Consider the following 26,356-nt stretch of genomic DNA (forward strand, 5'->3'; position numbering starts at 1 on the left):
CTTTTGCATTTGCCCATGAGCAGATGGAGCCACCATTTAACACCTTATCTAGAATGCAACATGTCTGACAGCACTGCATCAAAGTGTCAGCCTCAATTGTGTGTTTAAATCTCCAGTGGAGAGCTTAACTGAGGCAAGAATGCTATGATTAAACCAAGGCTGTCACCACCAAAGCCAAAGGAATGTGAAAAGAAGGTTTGAGATCTTGATTCAACATGCTGGAATACAAGAAATTAAACAAGCTTGTTTGGACGGAGATGATGAGTGGGCAGCACTTGATGCAAAAAGGCACATGTCATGGTGATCGGAATACCACAAGTGCACAAATGATGACGGCGTAATCAGGAAATTAAAACAATCACACCCAGAAGCAGCTGTTTCAGTCCAATATTATGAACTTATGCCTGACAGATCAGTAATTACACAGCATAATTTGCTGGTATTATAGAGAAATATGTTTGGAGATTTGAAAAGAAACCCTTAATTGAGATTTGCTCCTCAGTTTTTTTAACCTTTTGGAGCAGAGTGCAGAGATGTGCATCCTCAGTAACTCAGTTCCATTTGAAACATAGGTACCAAATTGTATGTAATTTGACATGTGGACAACATTTGTGCCAATTTCCTAAAACATAATCTAAGCAAACTCAGGGGGAATTGTATCTACAAAAGCACAATGATGAAAATCACCAACTGACCTTGGAGCAGCCATCTAAGACTATTGAAACACACATCATCTTGGTATTCCAGTGTGCAACTGCCAGTTCTAGCTACATGAAGGAGAATCTTGGTATTGAGACTAAAAATTCTACCATCCCAAATGATTCAGATAGGTCATGATTTTGTGCAATGACGTAAAATGGGCAATAGTGAGTCAGCAGCCCATTTCATAATGCGCCCAATTTTTACTTCCATTTCTGGAGATTGGGAAAGCTATAAAACAGGCTGTTGATTCCAGTTTTGCACACACAATATATTATCTCATGATCTTCCATCTCTCACTGCTCCATCAATTCCTCCTGACATATACCCACAATTCAGGTCTGATGCATGCCCCATGGAAGAAAATTGTCTTTTTAAAAATGAGGTACTATGATGACATGACATGTGAGGTCTGCCCAGAGGCTTTCCCGCAGACAGTTCATCCAGAGCATTTTCTAGTCAGTTTTTGTGCGTGGTTTGTCTTTGCCTTCTGCTTTCAGACGTTGGGCAAACTCTGAAAGCAGAAGGCAAAGACAAACCTGGGCAAGGTGGTAAGTCCCAGTGTACCTCAACTGGAACAGGAAGTAAAACAGCACTATAAATTTCATTCTGAAACACACACTAACCACCTAACCACTGAGCTAACAGGTACCGTATATTGTGATATCAGGGAGTTTTATAATCCTACCACAAATCCACTTCTTCTCCAGATGTAATATGATTTTTTGTTAAAAGAGAACTTCATCAGCTACCTATTTCACCTTCATCTAAGGAGTACAAAATGAAATTCTATGCAAGTTAGATGTTGCATTAATGTACTGCTGCAGCTGTTGCCCTACTATTTTTGCTTTTCCTGGTATGTCTTCAATATAGGAACTACTATCAGCAACACTATTTTAGATTCATCATGCTTTTTAAATGACTCCAAGTATTAACTTGGTGTTGAAGTGCATTGCCTACATTAATACAAGTATTGCAAAATATAACCCAAATAATTTGACCATTCTTCAATATAAAAGAAATGTTACCAACAAATCTGAGAGAATCTTTGTAATACTCAGTAATTTGCTTTTTTGCTCAAGGCTAAAAAATTGACCGCAATTGGCGAAATAAAAACTTTGCAAATCAAAGCTCAAGACTGGATTTCCCACAAGAAGTTGAGCTAACATACAGAAGTGAATGGAACCACACAACAGAGAAGTAGAACTGAACAACATACTTCCAGATACCATCACCATTTCATTAATGTTGGTAATTTAACAAAAGCAAATGTGAATGCATATATTTACATGCCTTTCCTTAACTACAGTATTTTAAGTGTTGTTGACTGAATGACAATATCTCACTCGAAAGGACACCATGATAACTTACTCCAGCCTTTCCAAAATGGATTGAATTGCATGCAACTTTCTCCAGTCTTCCCATATAATATTCATCTTCTTCAACTCAACTACAATTAGCATACTTCAAACTAAAATTACTAACTGAATTATGGTTCCAAAATTACATTTGGTGTAGCCTTTATTTTAGTTGGATTTCGCTTGAATGAAATGAACTACTTATGTAGTTTTTTTTGCATCCGCTTTTTATGTGTAGCTTACAGAATCTATCATTCCCAACTTGATACATTGCACCTCACCTCACAATAGACAACGTTACAACAAGCTGAATGCTCAAAACATACAATATCCAAATTACTAATATTGTAAACATGTAAAAAGGAAAAATCTTAACTTTAATTCAATTCTTTGTAATATCCTTAGTAATGGCCCTAATGGCTCCATTCTAAACAAACTAAAGCATTCCTCACTATTGACATTCAAACATTAAGAAATGCTTCCTAATACATTAGTGTGAAAATATACCTGTTCATCCTTCCTTCTCCTAGTGAACTACCAAATCAATATAATGATCAAATGGCTCATTCTTCACAAGATAATGGCCTTCTTAATATTAAACCTAGTTAACACCTAGTCTGGCAAATCAAATCCTTTAGAGCAAATTGTTAATTTATCAAACAACATCATCAATCTTGCAACATTAAATCTTGTTTCACAAAGAACAAATTAGTTTGCATTTATATAGTGCCTTGCATGTCCTTAAGATGCCCCGAAGGATAACAACGTTACTTCTGAAACTTAGTCACTGCATAAATATAAAGAAACTAATTTGCGCTCAGTGAGATTCCATAAACAAAAATAAGATAGACAGTTCAACATTGTTTAAGCAACAATTGGGGAAAACAAAAGCAATATATCAAATGAATAAAAACAGTTTATCAATTATGCAAAAAAACTTCTAGGAGCTCAGTGATGAACTATATTAACAAACACAGTTGAAAATATTAGTAACCTGAAATGCTTCAAGAAACTGTAAGTCCCCTTATGTTGTCCATCTCAATAACTGCTCCCAGCTATTTCCACAAAGAATGATTATTGAAACAAAATTCAAAATAAACAGGGATAACAAAGGAACATTAAAAGTCACTTAGTTAAGAGTTTATAAGACTACTGCAGTGAGACACAAGGACACTTTACTTTCTCATAATGCATATCACACTTGGGTCAATATAAGAAGCACATTTTCTGGCTCATTATGGCCAATGCTACATGTTTACCAGCGGAATAAGTTGTCAACATTAGTGATTCAGAGATTCTTGACTTGTAAATGCAAGACTTAACATATTGCTAGCTCCTTGCAGCACAATGAATTGGGAAACAGACCCATGTTAATAGCAGTGTGTCTAGTCTGACAGAAATACAATTACTAGTCAGTGTCAATGTGTGTGCAGTGCTCAATGAAGTCACATCCCTGTAACCCCATGTATATATCTCCCTAATCGACGCATCCTTGGACACTAAGGGACTAAAGGGATTTGATACAACACCAACAATGCCAACATCCAAAATTACAGCTCAATTATAGTTATTATGTTACATCAGCTGATCCATTTAGACCACCTCCAGTGGTCACATCACCGACGCCAGTCTTAATGAATTCAATTTGGCTGCACGGTGGCACAGTGGTTAGCACTGCTGCCTCACAGCACTAGGGACCAGTTCATCCAGAGCCATTTTCTAGATAGATTTTGTGCGTGGTTTGTCTTTGCCTTCTGCTTTCAGAGTTTGGGCAAGGTGGTAAGTCCCAGTCTACCTCAACTGGAACGGGAAGTAAACCAGCACTGTTAATGTCACCCCCAGCTTGGGTCACTGTCTGTGCAGAGTCTGCACATTCTCCGTGTCTGTGTGGATTTTCTCCGAGTGCTCCGGTTTCCTCCCACATCCAAAGATGTGGAAGTTAGGCAGATCAGTCATGATAAGCTGCCCCTTAGTGTCCGAGGATGTGTAGATTAGGGAGACATATACATGGAGCTACAGGGATTGGGTCTGGGTGGGATACTCCATCAGAGAGTCGGTGCAGACTCAATGGGCTGAATAGCCTGCTCTACACCATAGGGTTTCTGTGATTCCATGAATTCACTCCGTATAATATCATGCATATCTCAAGGCATCAGATACTACAATGGCTATGGGTCCTGATAACATTCCGGCAATAATACTGAAGACTTCTGCTCCAGAAGTGGCCACCTCCCCAGCGAAGCTCTTCCACTACAGCTACAACACATCAGCTTCAGCCATGTGGAAGATTACCCAGATTCGTACAGTACACATAAGCAGAACAAATCCCATCCGGCAAATTATCGCCCACTCAATCTACTCTCAATCAGCAAAGTAATTCAGAGACACCGTACAAGATCTAGTGACCAGGGTTTGAATCCTATCACAGCAGATGGTGAAATTTCAATACAAATCTGGAATTAAGATGTCTAATGATGACCATGAAACCACTGCCAATTGTCATAAAAACCCATTTGCTGCACTAATCTCTTTTAGGGAAGGAAATCTGCCATTCATACTTGGTCTGGCCTACACATGACACAAATCCACAGCAATGTAGTTGACTCTCAAATGTCCTCTGGAGGGCAATTCTTGATGGACAATAAATGCTGGCCCAGCCAGCAATGCCCACATCCCATGAATGAAGACAAAAAAGTGATGGAAGGTGTCATCAACTGTGCAAGCGACACTTAGACAGCTCCAACCTGCTTACTGACACCTAGCTGGATTCTGCTAGGGCTCATTGCATCCTTGATCCAAAATGGATGAAACAGTCAAACTCAAGTTGTGAGGTGAGAGTGACTGCCTTTGATATCAAGGCAGCATTTGACTGTGTGTGACATCAAGGAGCCCAAGCAAAACTAAAATCAATGGGAATCAATAGTTAGAGTCAGACCTAGCACAATGGAAAATTGTTATGATTGTTAGAGGAAATTATTTCAGTCCAAGGGCATCACTGCAGGAGTTCCTCAGGACGGTGTCCCAGGCCAACCAGCTTCACCTGCTTCATCAATGCTTTCCCTCCATCACAAGGTCAGAATTGAGAATATTTGTTGACAATTGCAAAACCATTTGCGACTCTTCAAATATGAAGCCACCTATGTCCATATGCAGCAAGACCTGAACAATTTTCAAGCTTGGGCTAATCAGTGGTTAAGTGGCAATGTTTATGCCAAAATGCCAAACAATGCCCATTTCCAACAAGAAAGAATCCAACCATCTCCACTTGGCAATATATGGCATTAGCTTCACTGAATCCCCACCATCAACATCCTGGGGGTTACTGTTGACCAGAAACTGAACTGGGCCAGTGTTTAAGAGCAGATCAGAGGCTGGGAATTCTGTGGTGAGTCATGTTCTGACTCCTTAAAGTTTGTCTTCTATCTGCAATGCTCTAAGCCAGGGATATTATAGAATACTCTCCATTTGTCTGGATGAGTGCACCTCCAACACCACTCAAGGAGCTCAATGCCATCCAGGTTTTGATTTGATTGTCATCACCACCTTAAACGTTCACTCTCTCTACCACCAATGCACGATGGAGCAATGTACTCCAAATCTAAGTGCACTTGTATTTATATAGCATCTTAATAGAGTAAAACTTCCCAAAGAGCCCTTAACAAAATATGACTACAAGCCACAGAAATAGATGTTAGAGCTGTTGGTCATAAGCTTGGTAAAATGGGTATGTTAAACAGCATCTTAAGATGAGAGAAGAAGAGAGATTTAAGGAGGGAATTCCAGAACTTAGGTACAAGTCAGCTAAAAACATGGCTGTCAATGGGTGTGTGATTAAAATCTCGAAATGCTTGAATTGAAGTAGTACAGTTATCTAGTGTTCTTGGGATGGAGGAGATTACAAAAAAAGGGGAAAGGCCATGGGTGGGATATGAAAACAAAACTGAGAAATTTAACATCAAGGCATTGCTGAACTGGAAGCTCATGCATCATAACAAGTGGTGAATAGAACTTGGTACAAGTAGGGACACAGGCAGCAATTTTGAATCACCACAAGTTTACAGAAGGTAGAGATTGGAGGGTAGCTAAGGAAGTGTTGGAATAATTAATTTTTTGTTTAAAAACTGCAAAATCAACAGAGACTGGCAGCTAACATGAAAGAAAATCCAAAAGTCTTCTGTAGGCATAGAGACAATGAAAGGATATTTAACCGAGGGCTCAAGCCAACTGGGGACCAAACAATGGATTACACATGGGGGCGAGGGCATGGCTGAGGAACTAATTTTGCATCTGTATTTACCAAGGGAAAAGATGCAACAGAAGACACAGTGAAAGAGGAGGTAGCTGAGAGATTGGTAGGCAAAATAAATTGATGAACAGAAGATTTTAGAGGGATTCGTTGATAAATCACTATGAACGAATGGGATGTAGAGGATATAGAGTACAGTAGTGTAAAGATGAAAATTTGCAAAGGCACTGGCATCTTCCCGTCCTCCTAAGATTCAAGGATGGTTCCAAATGACAGGAGATTTGCAAATGTTACAGCCTTGTTCAAAAAAGGCTTTTAGGATGATTCCAGCAACTACAGGCTAGTCAGTTTAACCTTTGTGGTGGGATGTTTTTTTTGAAAGGATAGTCTGAGACAAAATAGTCACTTGGACAAATGTGGATTAATAAGGAAAGTCAGCACAGATTTGTTAAATGCATTCAACTAACTTGAATGAGATTTGTAGTGAGGTAACAGAAAGTTAATGAGGCTAATGTAGTTGACATGATGATACGGATTTCCAAAGGCAGTTGATAAAAAAACCGGTCAGCAAAGTTGAAGCCTATGAATTAAAAGGGACACTGGTAGCGTGACAGGAAACAGTAGTGGTGAATGGCTGTTTTCCAGCCTGGAGGAAGGTATAACACTGGGGCTCCCCAGGGATCGGAACTCAGATCGCTGCTTTTATTGACCTGTATTAATGACTTATGTCAGGCATGGTTTCAAAATGTGCTGATGACACAAAATGTGGAAGCATTGTGAATGAGGTTGGTGAAGGCAGGCTGATGGAATTGGACAGAGGCCTGACAGAATTTATAAATAGAGGCATAAAGTACAAAAGGAAGCCAGTTATGGGGAACGCTTATAAAGCAGCAATTTGGCTTGAGTTGAAATATCCAGTCCAGTTCTGGGTGCTATGTTACAGAAAGGATGTGAAGGCTTTCTAGAGGGTGCAGAAAAGATTTACATCCATGTTTCTAGGAATGAGGAACTTCAGTTACATGGATAATCATGTAATATGCTTTTAAGGGATACTGGCATGACATCATGAGAAGGAAATTGTGTTATGTGATGCTGTCTTAGTTTCACTTTTCCTTTCAGCAGAGCACATACACAGCTCTGATGTCTTTAAGATTCATACTGATGTATAACCATTTTGCTGTACCTACTATTAATAAATGAACCCACAATGTGTTTACCTAATCTATTTTGAACAATTGTTGCCTTGTGTCTTGCACAGTAAATAAACCCTCAACTAATTCACAAGTAGCCCACAGGAAAACAAACACAGAGGCAAGGCATTCAAGAAAGGTCACCTCCATACAATATTACTTCATGTTATGACTCCTCCACAGTCTGGAGCTGAACAATTGCAAGCATCTTGTTGAAAGCAGGAAAGCATGCAAAGTTTAACTGGAGGAGCAGCAAGTATGTGGAAGACAGAATCCGAGAGGAACTATTCCTCCAGTCACAGATTCTGTCCCACCCACGCAACTGCTCCAGCTCCTCCAATCACAGGCTCCCTACTTCCCGCTCATGTTGCTCCTCCAGAGGCAGAATCTATGATGGGAGGAGCAGCAGGAGGGAGGGAATCTGTGATTGGAAGAGTTGGAACAGCAACTTGGGAGAGGAGAAGATTGAAAACAAAAATAAATGTGCCCCCATGTTGAAGAGAGAAATGGATCAAAATAATTCTCAAGATTAGTACCTCAGAATCTGGGGAGCTACATTCTTTCCTCCATTTGCAATTTTTTTTTAACCATTCTTTTCATAGAGCGTGTGTATTTTTTATTGGACAGAGAAGGGGGGGGCGGTGTGGCAGGGAGGAAGAAAAGGAAACCTCTCAGGATGAGAGTGTCAAGTGGAAATAGGGTTAATCCAAAAGGGAACTGAATAATTAGCTAAGATAAATAAAATGCCGGTTGCAGGGAAACGGCTGGGAAAGAGGGACTCACTGAGCTGATCTCAGTGAACCAGCATGGACACAAAGCATCAAGTGTTCCGCTTCTGTGCTGTAACTATATTCCATGGTGGGATATAATCAGCAGTATATTTACTATATGGTCCTTAAGATGTGCAAGATCAATAGAATTGAGATCAAACAATAAAAATATTGTTATTAGAATTGTGGCAATCTTCATGCAGTATTGCAGTGCCAGTAAAAGTAAACTATTTGACAAAGAATTACTTCCATGATCCCCCTAAAAAGAGTTATACAGACATCATGACCATTGGTTGTGGTCCTGGCATACACTTGCAGGACCATACTAATTTCAACATGATGGTGAGGTGTGAAGAATTCAATTTGCAAGCCTAAAACGTATTAAAATAGAATGATGGAACAAAAGAATATTTTAAAATGCAGGAATTCCAGTTGCTAAATAGTTACAGCATCGTGTAAAATCACCCCAATGAGGTCCATCTGATTTACTTTGTAGAGACGGAACAAGTGATTATTGATATCAATCATGGGTTTTAATTTAATCTGAGCATAAAGTTTACAATAGCCTTGAATATACATTTCAAATGTACAAACCCGTTTGTTTCAGTCCATCAAGAGTTACCATTGCTAAGTATGTTCAGTATGATTGACATTTGTCCAAGATATTGCATATCATGTGACAGGAAGAATAGATGTTTTTCACTTGCATAATCCGAGGCCAGTGCTAATAATCGTATCAAGTTCTGAAACAACAGTTTTACAAAGGAGTAAATCACATTGTAAATATTATCAACATAGGTGAACTTTCCAGAGATTTACAATCTACATCGTAAAATGCAAATGTGGCTTAAGGGGATCCTAACATTCCATAGATCTGATATACAGATATACATCTTCCATAAACGCATGTAAATACTGCATTTGGCAGATGTACTGCTCTTGACCAAGCTACTAGATTAGAGGCACTGCCATTCGAGTCCATTAATTTGCAAACCCTGGTACAAAATATTTCTGGCAATCAGCAGTTCGTTTTATTCAAACATGTTGAGAGATAATCTGTGCCCAAAAACTTTGCCCTTAGTTCAGTATATCCAATCAATAAAGTGACTAACACTGGTGCTCACTGTGTTTAATTTCTGGCTTCAAAAGATTCATGGGGACAGAGTTTCAAGTTGACATTCAGATATCAAACTGCTGTGGTGACTGGCCCAGTTCAGAAACTGCCTCATTGTCATCTCCACGCAATCACAAATGATATTGCCCGAACAATTTCAAAATTAATCCGGATTATTGGCAACTTTATCTCAAGGGGTTCCCCTCCACCCTACAACAGATCGATTTTAATTTTAGCACTAAACACCCGCAATGTTTGCTCTGCTGTGCCATGGGGCTTATAACTGCTTTTTTGTCACAGAAAATTAAATCCAGGAGAGGGGAGGTCAAAAAAATTTCCTGATTGAATTCATATCATTTCTGCTGGCCTTAAACTAGTTCCTCTTCGCCTTCTCCCTGCTTTCCCCATTTTACAGCAGGATTTTTTTTTTAAAAAGTACTTGGTTATAAGAACATTTGTTGCAAGATGCTATTCGTTGCCAACAACATCCAGATTTTGCCGCAGGTTGCAGGCCCCACTATGTGCTGAGGCACATAAAAAGAGCTGTGTGTCTGGCCAGTAAATTTTTAATCAGAAAATACTGGAAACACTCAACGTTGTCAGGCAGCAACCGCCAGGAGGTAAGAGCAGAGCGGAACAGTTGGAATGAACAGGCTGAACACTTGAAATAGACTCCACTGTTCTCCCCACAGATGCTGACTGACCTGCCAAGTGTTTTCACATTTCCAGCATGTGCATTCTTCCGAGAATTAAAAAAAAAACACCTTTTGGGCACGCAAGCTCTTCAAAGAATCATTGCTGAAATGTGTTAAGTATTGATTACCTAAACACCAAAAATCATGGCTAGGCACCATGCTGCTTCTACACAAAGAGAAGATGCTGGAAAATCTCAGCAGGTCTGACAGCATCTGGGGACACAGTGAGAAGTGTCACAACACCAGTTGGAAGTTGGACTTCAACCTGGTGTTGAGACTTCTTACTGTGCCCACTGCCGGCATCTCCCCGTCGTAGCATTCGTGGAGAGGGAGATCTGAGCCAATGTTTCAAACGTTAACTCTATTCTCTCTCCACAGATGCTGTCAGACCTGCTGAGATTTTCCAGCATTTTCTGTTTTTGTTCCAGATTTCAGCATTCACAGTAATTCCTTGCTTCTATATCCTGGAGCAATTCTAATTGGTCAGAACTTCCACAAGGACAGCCTCAGTGGTTGTACTCACATTATTTCTGAGGTTAATATCAAAGTTGGGCAGAAGGGATAGATTGCACAATTGAATCCTGAAAGGTGATTGTCTGAAAAACTCAAAACTTCTGCACTGGTTCCATTACCAGTCTATCACAGTTAACCAGTATCACAGTTAGGGGAATTTCAACTAACTTCATTGCAGTGTTAATGTAAGCCTACTTGTGACTAACAAATAAACAAACTTTAAAACGTCAGAATTGATAGTTGTGGAGCCGGAAAGAACCGAATGCATAAAGTTGGCAAGTTATCTTTCACTGGCTTGTCACAGGCGATCTTTTTAAAGTGACAAGCTTTGTTACAATGAATGTTGCAGATGGTTCGTCTATTTGTATTGTAGCCAGTCTCCAGTTTATTAAAAAGGGATGAGAGATAAATAGCATGCAAGAGAAATTAATTCATTCAAGTTGATCCCTCCAGTTGGGTTTGAAAGATCACAAACAGTCCATATTTGCTTCACGGTGAATGAAAACCTGCCCACGATTGTTCTCAGTCGCACAACGCGCACACAATTCATTCCCCAAATCAACTTACTCGACATGAAACAAACTTGTACCCACTAACAACCGAAAATGTTGGCTCTAAACTACCAAGTCTGCGACTAGCTCATCGGCAAGACACTTCGAAAAACAAGAGTTTTGCTGATGCCGACTGGACCCAATAGATCAGAGGAACTTTCACTCCCATGCTCTCTGGAATGATGGAAACATCGATTGACATCCTGACCTCGCTATTGCAGAGATTGCATGTTCCTGCAGAGTTTACACTGAACAAGATAAATCAGTTCCCCCGCTCCAAATCCACACGGAGGGCGAACCTGAGATGAAAATATTATTTTAAAAAACTGCGCTACATTCTTAAATCCCCGCGAGTGATTGGCAGCACAGCTTGCAGAGGGAAATTTCAATCATTATTGATCGACAGGCCAAACCAGATGCGCCCCGGTAATAATATTTCTTTTGAAGAGATCACAAGGTCGGCGTTTAAGTAGCTGGAATTAACAATCCGGCACATTTGGATAACGTGAAGGACATCTGCACGATCTTATTAACCAGCCCTGACTCATTGTGGAGCTCCATTCACAAAAACAAATCCCGATCAATGTCCTGACACATAAACCTTTCACCTTCCCAGTAAAGCTCTCCAGCAGCACTTGCACGCTCTGGCTTAGGGCTTGGGTTGAATATTACTTGTAACGGGAGTCAATAGAACTTGTATTGAGATGTGCATATTTGCTAAAATGACACTGCCGTTCATTTCACATGGTTTTGTTTCTTTTAATTCCCCCCCCCCCCCAAAAAAAGGGTGGGGGGCATGTTTCATATCAACCCTACATCGATTTGTTGTGTTACTGAGATGCGGCGTTAACATCCAGAGCAGATTGCACTGCTTTTGTTGCTACGCCAAATTAAAAATCAAATTAGCCCGCTTCCTTTGGGAAGGTTGTTTGTTCTATTTTTTAATAATTAATGGGGAGGAATGTTTCAGATCTTCTGTGTTTACCGATCAGCACAGTATCGTTTATCAGTCCCAAAACTTTACGCAACTCTGACCATGGACCCAGATTGCAGAGAGCAAGTGAAAGGCTTACGAGCCTTCGGGCCAAATATAAAATGGGTAGCAACATCAAAAAAAATGTCACTTCAGTAGCAGTATATTCTAGCTATGTAAGAAGAACGGACATTTGCCACCTCTTGTGTTCCCCCCCACCCCCCTTAGCTAGTTTAATAAAGGAAAGAGACAAAAACAGTGATTGACAGATTGGACACATAAGATAGCAAGGAAGATAAGACAAAACAAAAAGGCAGAGAAGAAAACTCGGGGTGATATTTTGGCGGGGGTCGGGTGGTGGTGGTGGGTGGTGAGGGAGAAAAGGGAAACAACATTAATTGAGAAATAAAGGCAGCGGGACCACAAAGCAAAAGGGAACATCCAACATTTCTCCCTGTCTCTCTGCAAGGGCATTTTCAAACAAGGAAAACGGGAGAGAGGGGAAAAGAAAGAGACGAGAGCTGCTATCAGGCAGACCGTTATTGAAGCGGCAACATTATTATGGTGGTCGGCTCAGATACCACCACCGCCCCCCCCCAACACAAGCTTTGTTTTTCCTCCACATCCCGCTCTGCTGCTCTCTGCACCGACACTGGCACTAGATCAACTCATTGCAATGCAACACATTTAGATAAAATAAAGAAGCAACGGGGAAACAAACACACAAAAAAAATACACAGCAATTGACTCACCCACGCCGTATTTCTCATTGTCTGTCGGTATCCACATTGTCGAGACAGGTACATAGGTTTTGCCCCCCACACCCCTTCTCCCCAACAATAAAACTTGTCCCCTAGCGCGCCCTAGTTATTAAGCAGTTTCTTCGCGGGACCATTGTTCAGCCGCTAAAACGGGCAGGAACCCGGGCGGCCCAGGGGGCTGCCGGGAGTTGTAGTCCGGGGCCGTGATTGCGGCCGCGGAGGGTTCTGGGGGTTGTAGTACAGCGAGAGGAGGTAGGGGGGCGCGCGGGGGCCAGTGGGATATGTAGTAGTCCTCCCCGGCCGGCCTGTCGCCGAGACGAAGCCGGGTACTCCAATCTTCCCAGAGGGCAGCGCGCGAAACCCCACGCGTCACCACCATTGCCCGCGAGGCGATTGGCTGCGAAGCCGTTGTTATGGTTTCCGGGCGACTTCCCATTTCACCTCTGTCTGGAATGATCTAGGGGGGCTATGTGTGATGGCGGCGGTGGGAATGACAGCTAAAGAAGGTGGGGATATCCTACATTTCCAGTTGTTCACGATGTTAGGGAGCGCGGGGGAAAACTGCCCACGGCGCGTTTAGCGCCGCCATTAGACTGTGGCCACAGTCGGTGTAGGGGAAAGGCCAGGCCGTGTACACAACGGGGAAACTCTGTTAAAACAGCAAAAGTTAGACATCTCAAATGAAAGGGAATTCACTCCAAGTATTGATTGACCTGTCAAAGGCCAAGGTGGCCGAATATCTTGTGCTATTGAGGGCTAGAAGGTGACATGTAGAGCACCATAACCCAGCAGAGAATAGTTGGAATCTCACAGAACCCTTACTGTGGAGGAGGAGGCCATTCGGTCTATTAAGTCTGAAAGTCTCTAACAAAGCACCCTACTCTTGCCCTCTCTCCTTATCCCTATGTATTTATCCCACTAATCCCCCTAACCTACACAAAGATGCAATTTTAGCAAGGCTAATCTACCTAACCTACACATTTTGGACTTTGGGAAGAGGAAACCCATGCAGACATGGGGAGACAGTCACCAAGGCCGGAATTGAAGCAGGGTCATTAGGCGTCGTGCAGCAGTAGCACTAACCACTGCTGCTCTTTAAGCTGGGTAAGGGATAAATGTCCTGCAGTTCATGACGATTACTTCCCAGGATCTGGCGTTCATTTGGTGTTTAAAGAATATGGGTGGTGTCCATGACAGCATATGGAATCAAAGAACGTGAATCATTTGGCCCAGTGAAATCATGATTGGTCTTTTCCACCTTGCTGCACGATTGCCATTTCTCCCAATTCTCTTAGTTTCTGAATATTTCTTAATCTCTGTCTTGAATATATGCAATGACTAAGCATCCCAGTTTTCTGGGGCAAAGAATTCTAAAGGTCGCATAAGCTCCTATGTGCATGACTTTTAAATGCTATCTAATCAGCTTGCATGGTGTTGAATATCCCCAGCATTTTGAAATGTACAATTTGTAACAGGTCTCATTACTCAGTTATCTTAGATTTTGTATTATTCTGGTGTTTTTGGAAGCTTTAGGTTGCTTTTGTGCCAGTGCAATTAAAAGTACAAATCTCAATCTCCATTGTCAAGTAAGTTTTCCTATTCTACCTTTCCAGTCAGTTCTGCACTGACCACTGATACCATCAATGACAAAGCTGCAGTGAGACTTGATAGAAAAGAATGTAAGATAAGTGAGAATTGCAACACTACATTCATTGCACACAAAAGATCAGTTTAGCAGCCAGAACATGGTAAAGTCTGTGAGGGATGGTGAGTGTTTGGCTACCAAAGATACATTTATGCACAGTACAGTTTCATTGCAAAGAGAGAAAGGAAGAGATATGTTTCAGAGTCCCAGATTATTCCTCAAATTGAATTGGAAATCACTGAGATCCAAATTGATAAACATCATGTCTTCAGCCCATGCAGAACCCCCTGCCCTGAATCCCTTTGGGAAGCCTTAGAAACATTTTGAATGCCTGTGAAAAGAATGGGTTCCCTGGTTTGCTTTTTCTTAAAATATATTTTGAATGCAAGCATGTTGCAATTGTATCTGGGATGAATTAACGTAGGTGTTAATGAGTGCACCTACTATAGTCTTTAATATCAGTCATTTTTTCCAAGCAAATGTGGAATTAGGACTAGCAGTGTAAGAAACTAAATGGCTATGGATACCAAAATGCAAACCTACTTTTGTTACATAATATACTTGAAGTGAACATTGTTTTGTTTTAAGTCACTGTTGTTGATGCGCATTTATTTTACAAATATTGGCTTATCTGATAATTCAATGGAAAGCTGTGTCACACACATCAGAAAGGATATGATTCAATCCCAAGTCTGGTCTGAGTTTGCTGATCCAATTGTACACAGCTCTAATTTTCCTCAGCATCTTGGTTTTATGAGACGAGGAAATAGTCAGATTGCTTTGACTGCTATCTCATGACATTTGCTGAAAATAAAAATGTGAAGTCAAAATCAGGCTCAACACTAATTGCCCATGATCAAATAGTCTGTTGATTCTTTCCCGTTGATGAATAAGACTTGTTGGTGCAAGATACTAAAAAACTTCCTATGGAACAATAGTCCAGCAAATATTTCGAGAGAGGAGCAAGTCAAGAAAATTGTTCAGAGTTTTTAAATGTTATTAAAATCAAAATTTATAGGAGGCTATCCTGTCTGTCATCTTCCAATGTTGACTCTTGAACTTAGAACATCTTTTCAAATTCCAATTTCCTACCTTTACCTATCATCTTTTATGGAAGGCAAAAAATCTCCTTACCCTCATCCTATTATTAGCATTTTTATGAATGATTAGTCTTCGTCTTGTTTTCTCTTTGGAGGTTTGTTGATTTATCTTGTAAATAAATTGTGGAAGAAAAAGGAGACAGAGATGGTATCTTTTGAAAATGATATATATTTTACGCACACACGTACATATTCTCCAGCGTCTATACAAAATCAAAATTAATCTTCCACTGCACATGCGCAAAATACAGGAATTTTACATCACACAACAATGGTGTAATACAAAAAACAATACAGCACAGGAACAGGCCCTTCGGCCCTCCAAGCCTGAACTGATCATGTGTTCCTAACTAGACCATCCGTTTGTATCCCTCTATTCCCAGTTGTGGAGGAGTTCTAACTTTTCAAAAACATAAATTGTTCACTGAACATTCCCATATTATGAAGCAGTTGCTTACTGTAACTTGGAAAAAATAATAAACCATATGCCTCATGTTAATGAAACAAATTTACTCTTAGTGTGCAAAATGTTCCTCCTTCATCAACATAAAGAAAAAATCTAACTTGTCATTTTCAGAACGCAGTCCATGACATGTCCTATGAACAGAGATGTTTTAAAACTTGTAAGGTGGTGTTGACTTCAGGCACCTCTTGTTATTTGGAGCAGGAGTCAACACCCACCCTAGCCCTTGCTGCACTCGTGCATTTCACAGTTGTGTTGGTGGTACTGATCCCATATGATCCAAAATGTTTCAATTTTTCTTTCTTCCAGTAGATAGAATTATAAATAAATGAAATGATTCAGTAGTGCAGATTGAAATTGGTATTCATGTAATTATTACAGTGAATTTGTGTTATTTTCAGGGAAAAAAGACTCGATATTGGAGCCCCTCTCCTTGCCAGAACCTTCATGTTGCATTACTGATGGATTTACATCACTGGTGTTGCCTTGCATATTTTGTGAAGATTGCTATCCTGCAGAAGAGCAGGAAAAGCTACTTGGGCATATGATTGTTGAACACAAACTGGTGATAGCTGATGTGAAGCTCATTGTAGATTTTAAAAGGTTTGATCATTTACATTTTATTAATGGGCTCACTCTGTTTTAAGACGATACTGATTAAATCTATATTATTATGTATTGAATAAGAGTGGAGATTATGAGTTTCACTTCAAATATATTGCAAATTACAAAGTTGTAGAGCTCACTTGTTTCTAAAATGTACATAAAAAGTGAGCTGACAATTTATAATGCTCCTCTCGTATTCAGGCATTAATCTTAATGTAAGTCACCCAAGGCCTGTTGTAAGGCTGCTGTAACTGTGTTAATTACGGTAAGCAATTGAGCCTGAAGAAGTAAAGGCAACCAAAGTTCATTTAAATGTCCCCATGTAATGCTTCTATCCCAGTACGAGTCTTTGCTCCTGACGTAAGAAGCTTGTATGGGAATAGCCTATATATATTTTTAATCTTCCCATGTGATATGCACAAAGACTTATGAATGTGTAAAATTTTTTGAAATCCCTTGACCACATTGGAGAAACACTGCAACAGTACATGTAGGCACATTAGTCATAAATTACAGTTGAATGGGAATGGGTGCAGCAGCAATGATGTAGACCATTGCTATTTTTTTCTTTTCTTACAACCTAGTTTTTAGCCCAGGGTAATTTTCAGTTGACAGGAAATGATATTTACATATTTGCAAAATAAACTACAAGCGAGGTTGGAAAGCAGAGAGATTCATAAACCTTAACAGCCTAAATGGCTAAAAGTACAATTGCCAAGAGTGAGGTAAACAGATAGGTGGATGCACAAGAGGCCAGAGCTGGCAGAAGAATGTATTCTTCTGGGTTGGGTGAGCATGATGATAAAGCTGGAGACTTTGATGGAGATGGGGAGGGATCGAAGTTATGAAAGGATTTGAACATGCAGTTGAGAATTTTACAGTGACTCGCACCACTAGTGCCTCAAATGTAGGCCAGCAATCAGAGAGGTATGACAGGACACAGCATGATTTTAGACAAGATCAAGATTATGGATGGTGGAGTTTAAGATAGTTATCTCTTGAGCTGACCAGCATGGAAGAGGGTGGCAGCAGAAGATGAGATAAGACAAGAATGGAGGCAAGTGATGTTATAGTAGCAGGTGTATGTGATCTTTCTGATATAGAGATTATGAATTCTGCAGTTTAACTTGGTGCCAGATAGGATACTGAAGCTACAAAACAGCCTGCCTCAACCTGGGGTTGTGCCCAAAGAGGGGGGTGGAATTGATGACAAGAATACAGAGTTTGTGATGGGGCCAACAACGATGGCTTCAGTCTTTCCAATGTTTAATTTGAGGAATTTGCAGCTCATTCAGTACTACAAACAGAAGGAGTATAGGTATTGAAAGAAGTAGTGAAGAGTTTGAGCTCGGTGTCATAAAAATGCATTTGGAACCATATCTTTATATATACAAATGTCAACATGTAGGTGGGGAAGGAGCCAAAGATAAGTCATTGAGGACTTCCGAAGTAATGGAGTTGAGAGCAGAAAGAGAAGCCACTACTGAACTTGTTCTGGCTGTGATTGCAAAGTGGATCTCATGGAACTAAATGAGGGCTGTCTCAGCTGGGCAATAAACGTAGGAAGTTGGTGGAGTGTGCCCAATCATGTTAAAGACTGCAGAGTGGTTAGGACAGGTAGTGCACCAAAGTCATAAAGAATGCCATTTCGTGACATGGTTTCATTTCAGTGCTGTGAAATGGGAAGAATACTGATTGGGGAGACTCCTGGAGTTGCAGGAACTCCAGAAAGGTTGAGAGAGTTTTTTTTTGAAGAGCAGAATGATCATGGCAGTTTTCAAAAGTTAGAAGAGTACCTGATGATAGGGAACCATTTACAATATCAGCTAGCATGAATGGTAGTGGTGCAGGCAGTAAAGGAAGTTGGATGGTCAACAGTTCAGCAGAAATTGAGTTGAAAGTGCTGGAGATGCATCATGTGGTCATCATGAGCTCAGAGAGGATATGAGGGAAGATAGGAAAGAAACTGGAGAAAGCTGTGAGAACAAAATTTAGGCAAGGGGAAGTTGTGGGAGGCTGGTGCAGTGAGAATGGGGAAGCAGAAGAGAAAACTGTCCTAATCGTATCAGTCCCAATGATGGAGATGTCCTTGAACTTCTAGCACTTTTTGTAGATAAAAAAGGAGGGGAAGGAAAGATTTAAAGACACTTTGGTAGCAGACAGCAAAATCCAGGGTTTATTTTTAATTTAAGAATGGTCTCGGAGTAACACATGGGCCAATCAGCACCTAACAGAGGAAAGCAGCCTTGGCTAATACTGTTATGAAAGTTGCATATTCGTGATTCGGAGACTATTCTGGGCTCCTAGTTTGAGTGAAACATCTGTGACTAAATATCCACCTAAATTCTGAAACAGCACTTAGGTATATATCTAAAATTGTTCTAGGACCCTGGCAATGGATGCACAATATCACATGAAACCTGCAAAAATAAATGTGAACCGCAAGAACCTAAGACTATTTCTTGGTACTTCAACGTGTTCACAATTTTTCTGAAATTCAAGCAACTAGCCATTCCAGATGCAAGCAATAATTTAATTATTTCTTTCAAACATTCTATATGTTTTCATACACGATCTTAGATTAGAAACTACATGTTTAAAATTGTGTAGATAGTGTTCTACTTTCACTTTTTATACAAAAAAGATAAGAAATAACCTATCGTTAATGGTACAGGCAGGAATAACGTTTTCTGAAAGGCAATTATTAAGCTGATTTTTTTTTTAATGTTTCACCACAAGGTGGCTGATAGCTCAATTTGGACTTCAACTTTCAATGCTGGGTGCAAAAAGTTGATGTATACCATTTAACTTCAAAATGTGGAAAATAGGAATTGAGGTTAAGAAGTAATATTTATTTATGCACTGAAGTTTAGAAACATTGAGACAATGCTAGTCCTACATTGGTGAGATCCCTTATTTAAAAACAAACAGCAGTTACATACTTAAGAGTTTAAGTCATGATATTGCACAATCCACTTGCAACAGCAATTTTAATGGACCAATACTGTGCATGTTTTTGGATATGTTGAAGCAATATCAACATGCATAAAATTGTACTTGTTTCAAGAAGTAAAGTTTACCCCATTGAGGCCTTCTGCTAGGCTGATGTCCTACTTTAATCCAAACAAGTTCTGTTCTATTTTGATAGGTTCTATTCAGCTGTGTGCTGCTGCTTGTTTATTAAACAACTTGTTGGTTGGTTAACATCATATTCCTGATGGCCATTGTAAAAGTTGGCCATGTTAGACAAGATAATTATAAGATAAATTACTTTCAAGACTCAACTGGAGCTAATGCTCTTAATTAGGTTTAACCCATGGCACACAGATAGTTAAATAACAAAAAATGGAGGATGCACAGCATGATACATGGGTCAAATGCTGGCTTTAAGTGAAATTTTATTGTTTTGAGGAGTTTCCCCAGGATCTTACCTTAATCTTGAGCTAGTTTGAATTCTAGGGAAAATGCACTTAAGCTTCACTCAATGCACAGAATCTGATCCTTCACACAGGAACATTCAGCCACATTTCCATTTTACGCTGCAGATTGTTTTAAATTATTCACCTATAGTATCAGTTGACTTCTGTGATTTGCAGTTAAGGTTTGTAGATAGCTTCAAGTGCCTGTTACAAATCTGTTTAACAACCCTAAAGAGCAACATTGTTCCTCCCGTGGGTCATATTTCTTTTCCCAAGATTCTATTTACTTCTGGCCAAGACATCATTATTTTTCATGTGACACTTTTATTTTGTGTGTCATTTTACAGTACTCAGATTCCTCGGAATTCGTTGAATTGACAATAATATGTACAAGCACCTCTATGGTGAAGCAATTCAGATGACAAATTGAACAGATTGGATATGGGTGACAACATAAATTTAGCAATCAAAAGAGCAGTAATTGAAATTATATTATGATCTGGGAGTACAAATAGTACACTTGCTTACAAATTCACTTATGTGTATCTTGGGTACAGGTCCCTTTTGCTGTACAGAAACAAAATGTTGCATCTTGACAGACAACTAACGTCATGCATTTTCCATACTCTGTAATTGTTTTTGCCTTTCCAGTCTGTCCCTGTGGCTCACTCGCCTAACCCTCAAATAAATATTTACAGTTAGATTGCACAGAGAATTGAAGTTAAAAAACACTTGCTCTCTTTTGAATCTTTAGTTCATCATTTAGTTCCAAAGTTCTTTTGCAAATACAACATACTGTGCCACAGAGCATGCGTTGGACAATGTTTGTCTGTTCATGTTTATCTTCCACAATCTGACTCACCCAAGGTCAGGCTACTAAACCATCGTGATTGTTGGCCAGATATCCAAACTAACATTATTCCAGGAACTAAGATTTAAGCTTTTAGTTAATTAATCTCCCAGTTCTGATGAAGAGTATATGTCAGAAACAATTTATTTGCATATGAAGGTCCAAATGTTGCAATCAGCAGTGTGTTTTATGATGTTGATGGCTGCTGTTATAGTCCCTTCCTACCTCTTGAACAAGTCAGATCCTAAGGTGGAACTAGGCCTGATAGATTTGAATATTTTTTGTTTAAAAACATGGAGAGCAGCTGCTGAACAGAATCGCAGAATTCGCTGATGAACTTTTAACGAAAGAGTAAGACATTTATTAAACAAGAAAAGATGAACAATATTACACTATTCCTTCATCCACTACAATACCTTTACAGACATATACAGATTTGTGAGGATTTCACAAGTTACAAAATCTACCATGTACTCTAATGTTCACAATGAAATCATAGAAACCCTGCAGTGCAGAAAGAGGCCATTTGGCCTATCGAGTCTGCACCAACCACAATCCCACCCAGGCCCAACCCTCATATCCCTACATATTTACCCGCTAATCCCTCTAACCTACACATCTCAGGACACTAAGAGGCAATTTCAGCATGGCCAATGAACCTAACCCGCACATCTTTGGACTGTGGGAGGAAACAGGAACACCTGGAGGAAATCCACACAGACACGAGGAGAATATGCAAACTCCACACAGACAGTGACCCAAGCCGGGAGTCGAATCCAGGTCACTGGAGCTGTGAAGCATCAGTGCTAACCACTGCTACCATGCTGCCCACAAAGTACACAGTCGAGTAAACCAACAGGCAATGTGGTTAGACACAGCACACTCAGAAGCCAAATGACAGCTGCCACCCCAAATCGATGCTATGGATCTCTCATCAACTCCCCATGCCCTCCAGATGCTTGTCACATTGTAACCCACTGGAATGCTGTTTTTCTCAAGACAGTTTCCAATCTCATTGCTCAAAGTACTTACTTTGGAATCTTCTGCCAAACATAGCTTTCTCCCAGACGCTTTCCACAAGAGTATACTTCAGGGTTTCAATCTCTCCTTCCAATATTCCTTTCCCATGAGAGATTCCTTTCTCATCACATGCATCCAAGCTTCACCTTCCATATACCTTCTCAAGTATTCAGCCATACCAACAGAGCAGTACTGCTTCATAGGCCCACAGTAATGAGTTACAGGCCTTTGGCTGTCCCCTTGGATCTCCAGCTTCTCACAGGTTTATTTTATTTTAAGTCTGTTTCTTGCGGTTTTTTCATTTTAAACTTGGAGTCTCCCTCTACTTTTCACTCTTTTCGTTTTCATTTAACAGGATGTTTTTCAGATTCCTGGCTTAACTTAAAGATCTTCTTCGGACCTTTCTCCTTTTCCTTTAGGACTTGTCTATTGCAGTTCACCTCTCCCAGTAGACAGCTAGCAACTTGGTATCTCCCTTGAGCTCCAGAACTCACTCAACATTCACTATGACTTTTACTTCAGAGCAATCTATCCACGATTCATAGATGTGTTTTCTTCTCCAATCTGTTAGTGTGCTCAGTTAGAAAGAGACTTGAACTGCTCTTTCCACCTTAGAATATAATTATCAACTGAATTAAAATCTCCTGTTCAGTGTCTGCAGTTTCCCCTCCAGGAACCCCTGTTGCTAGGCAACAGCACAGTTTTTTCCTCTACTTTTTTAATTTTCCTAAACTACTTAAATGCTTGTAAAACCTCAGTAACGAAGCAATATACAAACAAACTTACAAATACCTTTATGAAAGTGAAACAAAAACTCAAGTTCTCCCTCTTTCTGAACACACAAATACAGAAATATAAATTAAACTTAAAGCTATACCTTATTCCTAACTCCCACAAGTACACTTTACATAACTGTTTCTATTTCTGAAAGCTGTCCATACGGTTTTTGCAAGTTTTTAAGCCGAGTCTTTCTGTAATCAGGGTCGGAATTCTGCGGCCTCCCATCAATAGCACAAGATGATGGCCATTCACAAGCGGCGGTCTCTTGTCCCATTGCTGTCAGTGGGATTTCCCATTGAAGGCACCCAACGCCACTGGGAAAGGAGCGGCAAGGGTGCACTGCCAATAGGACCAGAGAATCCGCCACTCGTGAACAGCTGGAGAATTCCAGCCGAGGTGCCTGATCCAGCGTGGTGGCCTCTACTGGGTAACTAGCGTCTTTGAGCTGAGGCATGCAGAGTTTAAACCAGCAAGTATAAACTAGGAATTGTAAATTAAGTTTCAATTTTGTACAGAAATCACAAAAATGGGATAAAATGATTTTGTTAATGAGAGGGACAAAAGACTTAAGCAGAATAGGTTTTTAAAAAAGATATTTGAAAAGGTTTCCAGCATTAATTAAATTCTGAAACAATAAAACTCCACACTTATAAAATTAAATTCTAAGTGCCATGGAAGTTGTCAGTTATTATGATTGGTCAAAGCATTAAAAATTCGCACATTGCTAAATGCACCAGTTTTAACTTTGTCTGACGTGATGAGTAACTGCCAGCACATTTTAAGCTCTTACATTGATTTCAATCCCGAGGACATCAGCCAGATTCTATCAACACAGCCTGTGGAGGAGCAGGGTGACTTTTACCACAACATACCACCACATACATGTGAATGTTCCAGAAGTTGCTTTTTGATTTACTGCATGTTAAAAGTGAATCATGTTGGTTTTATCGTTGTTTTCGATGTAAAATCCTGTCCTTGATGTCTGGCCTGCTGAGTGCTTCCAGCAGATTTTGTTTCTCGCATGATTCCAGGCCCTAGGTTTCAAATTACATTAGATTTAGCGTGAATGATTTTTTTAAACTTGATCCCTTGAAACTGATTCCTCTATCTGCGCACCGTCTTTTGAACTGTGCCTGTAAGGCCTTCTTGCCTCTCTATCCCTTTTGCCAAAATACATCATGTCACACTTCTCTGTATTAAATCCACCTGCCACTTGTCTGTCCTTTCTGCTAACCTATCAATGTCCAGGTACAATCAAATGTTTGCCTTAACTCCAGTTATGGCATCATTGGCATATTTTGAAATTTTACTCTGTATTCCAATATCTGAATCATTTATGTATTGTATATTAAAAAAATGGTGGTCTGAGCACTGAACCTTGGGGAGCACCACTGACTCCAGTATGAAAAGCCATCATTTACTGCAACTCACTGTTTCTTGTCCATAAGTCAATAGACCCTTCTATTCCATGTGCCCGATTTTGTTAACCACCTTTTATGTGGCATTTGTCAGATTCTTACTCAAAATCCATCTAGACAACATCCCATTGCATTCCCGTCATCAACCCTTTATGTTATTTCATCGAAGAATTGAATTAAATTAGTCAAATACAATCTGCATTTTACAAATCTGTGCCTGCTCTCCTTAATTAACTCATGCCTCGCCAAATGTCTGTTGTCTTTTTGCCTGATTTATATTACCAAGAACCTTACCCAAAACTGATGTTAAGTTGACCTGCTTGTAGTTGATAGGAATGCTCTTGGACCCTTGAACAAAGTGTCACATTCACCACTCCCCAATCCTCTGGCACTTCGCCCCTCCCTATATACTTTGTAGCTTATTAGTCTCTTCGTATGTGTGTGTGCGTAGAGATGTTAATTGTAATGAACAGGCAAAAAGATAGTATACAATGAGGGAGTGACTTATTTTTATTTTTTCAAGGTACGTTTTGTATTGGAAGAAAAGGTTTATTGAGCAATCAATAACAGATTTTTGTAGTGTAATAAGAACCAACTCCCAAGCTCCTGAAGGTAAGTGTAGCAGATTCTTGTCCGTTAAAGTTTACTAATGAATGGATTTGTTGCAAATCTGTGATTTTGAATATATTTTCTCGTACCAAGCAAGAGATTGCAAAAGTAAAATAAAATTGGCAAAGTGTAATTTTACAAGATGTAAATTTTAAATTTAATCTTTTAAAGATAAAATAGAGCAATTAAAAATGCAAAGGAAGATGGAATTCAAAAACAAATTTACAAATACTGAACAACTGAAAGTATTTTTTGTTTGATAGAGGAACAAACAGCTTACTACCTTTTGTGTGATGTTTTACCTGAAGACCGAGTACTTAGAGAGCAGCTTCAGCAAAAAAGACTAGTAAGTAATTGCAGTAATTCATCAGTTAAAATGAAAAAAAATGAACATGGATCATCAAAAATAGGTTTAATTAACCTTACTTTGTGGACTTTACTTTAAGCCATCCATTAATTATGTTTTTTTTAAGATGCACGATTTGTCTATCTTCTGGGAACTGCAATCTAATCAAATCTAGTGCATCAAGTCTTGAGTCTGCGTTCGCCGTCTGTGAGGCTGCCAGTGGGGGCTCAAGATCCAGAAGTCGCAGTTCTTGTTGGTGCAAACATGACTTTGGATCTTCCCCGCCCCACTCCAGCGACATCATCAGGTTCATGCCTGTAAGGGTTGTGAACCTGCTTTGCATGTATTTGCATGCATTTCAATATTATTAACCCGCCTTCTCTCTCCCTCCACAACCTCACATCATACCTTCAAACCACACCAACGTGACATCATGTCGACGTGTTTCACAACTGTTCACACAGATGTGAATCTGTCGTGGGGGTCTCCCCAGGAGTGTAAAGCTACATATAGCCGCCGGGGAGGGGCGTAGCCAGGCAGTGCTCTGGCAATGCCCCCGGCATAGGTTGGCATCATGTGCTACCCTGGCATTGCCAAGGGACGAGCCACAGTTGGAGCCTCATTGTTGGGATTAATTCAGCTGTGGCTGTATGCTGGGCATAATCCCGATGTGCAGGGGATGCTGGAGGGCAGTGGATGTTGTGGGATGCTGTCTCCGACTGTGGAGGGGATTGGGCCAACGGTCATGGCAGAGAGAGAGGATGGTGGGAGAAAGGAAGGGGGCCGATTATCGTGGAGGGCAGAATGAACGCTCACTCCAATCGAGGGTGGGGAGGGGAGCCCTGAGACTTCAATGACGACAGGTTTATTGAACTTCTGACCAAAGCACCCTTTAAAGAGATCTGAGTCAACCAGGTTTTGTCAGCGTGTTTAAACCCTGCCACCTCTATGATGGCGTGAATCACGCCCCTTAATTTTTTTGTTTGGCAGAGCATGGTAGAATCTGGAGAGAAAACCAACCAGTTTCTCTGGTTGGAAACACGCCAATTTTCTTGCCAAAAACCACACACTGCCATTTCTTGGTAAGATTTCACCCAGTCATTTCATATCCCTTAATCAGACTTAAAATCTGTGTTCATCCAGAGTGTGAGAAGATTTTAAGCTCAAACCAGTTAAGATCCAATGGCCTATCCAGCACTCTTAAATATTATGCAATTTAATTTTTTTGCA

The 26,356-nt window shown here is 40.1% G+C and overlaps 2 protein-coding genes across 6 annotated transcripts in view; one reads left to right on the forward strand and one right to left on the reverse strand.

Annotated features, from left to right (window-relative positions):
- Nucleotides 1–12,946, reverse strand: part of LOC145344156 (dedicator of cytokinesis protein 4-like) — a 410,020-nt gene extending 397,074 nt beyond the window's left edge. For all 5 annotated transcript variants that reach the window (XM_080191055.1, XM_080191054.1, XM_080191053.1 and 2 more), the window contains exon 1: nt 12,862–12,946. In XM_080191055.1, the coding sequence (XP_080047181.1) occupies nt 12,862–12,898 (37 nt within the window). In that variant the 5' untranslated portion in view covers nt 12,899–12,946. The remainder of the gene's footprint in view (nt 1–12,861) is intronic.
- A 320-nt stretch (nt 12,947–13,266) lies between these two features.
- The window catches only part of znf277 (zinc finger protein 277), a 44,042-nt gene continuing 30,952 nt past the window's right edge, over nt 13,267–26,356 (forward strand). The window contains exons 1-4 of the mRNA XM_080191057.1: nt 13,267–13,376; nt 16,480–16,681; nt 24,695–24,783; nt 25,044–25,126. Of these exons, the coding sequence (XP_080047183.1) occupies nt 13,346–13,376; nt 16,480–16,681; nt 24,695–24,783; nt 25,044–25,126 (405 nt within the window). The 5' untranslated portion in view covers nt 13,267–13,345. The remainder of the gene's footprint in view (nt 13,377–16,479; nt 16,682–24,694; nt 24,784–25,043; nt 25,127–26,356) is intronic.

Source organism: Carcharhinus amblyrhynchos, chromosome 6, assembly GCF_965287045.1.
Source record: "Carcharhinus amblyrhynchos chromosome 6, sCarAmb.v2.hapA, whole genome shotgun sequence".
NCBI classification, from domain to species: domain Eukaryota; kingdom Metazoa; phylum Chordata; class Chondrichthyes; order Carcharhiniformes; family Carcharhinidae; genus Carcharhinus; species Carcharhinus amblyrhynchos.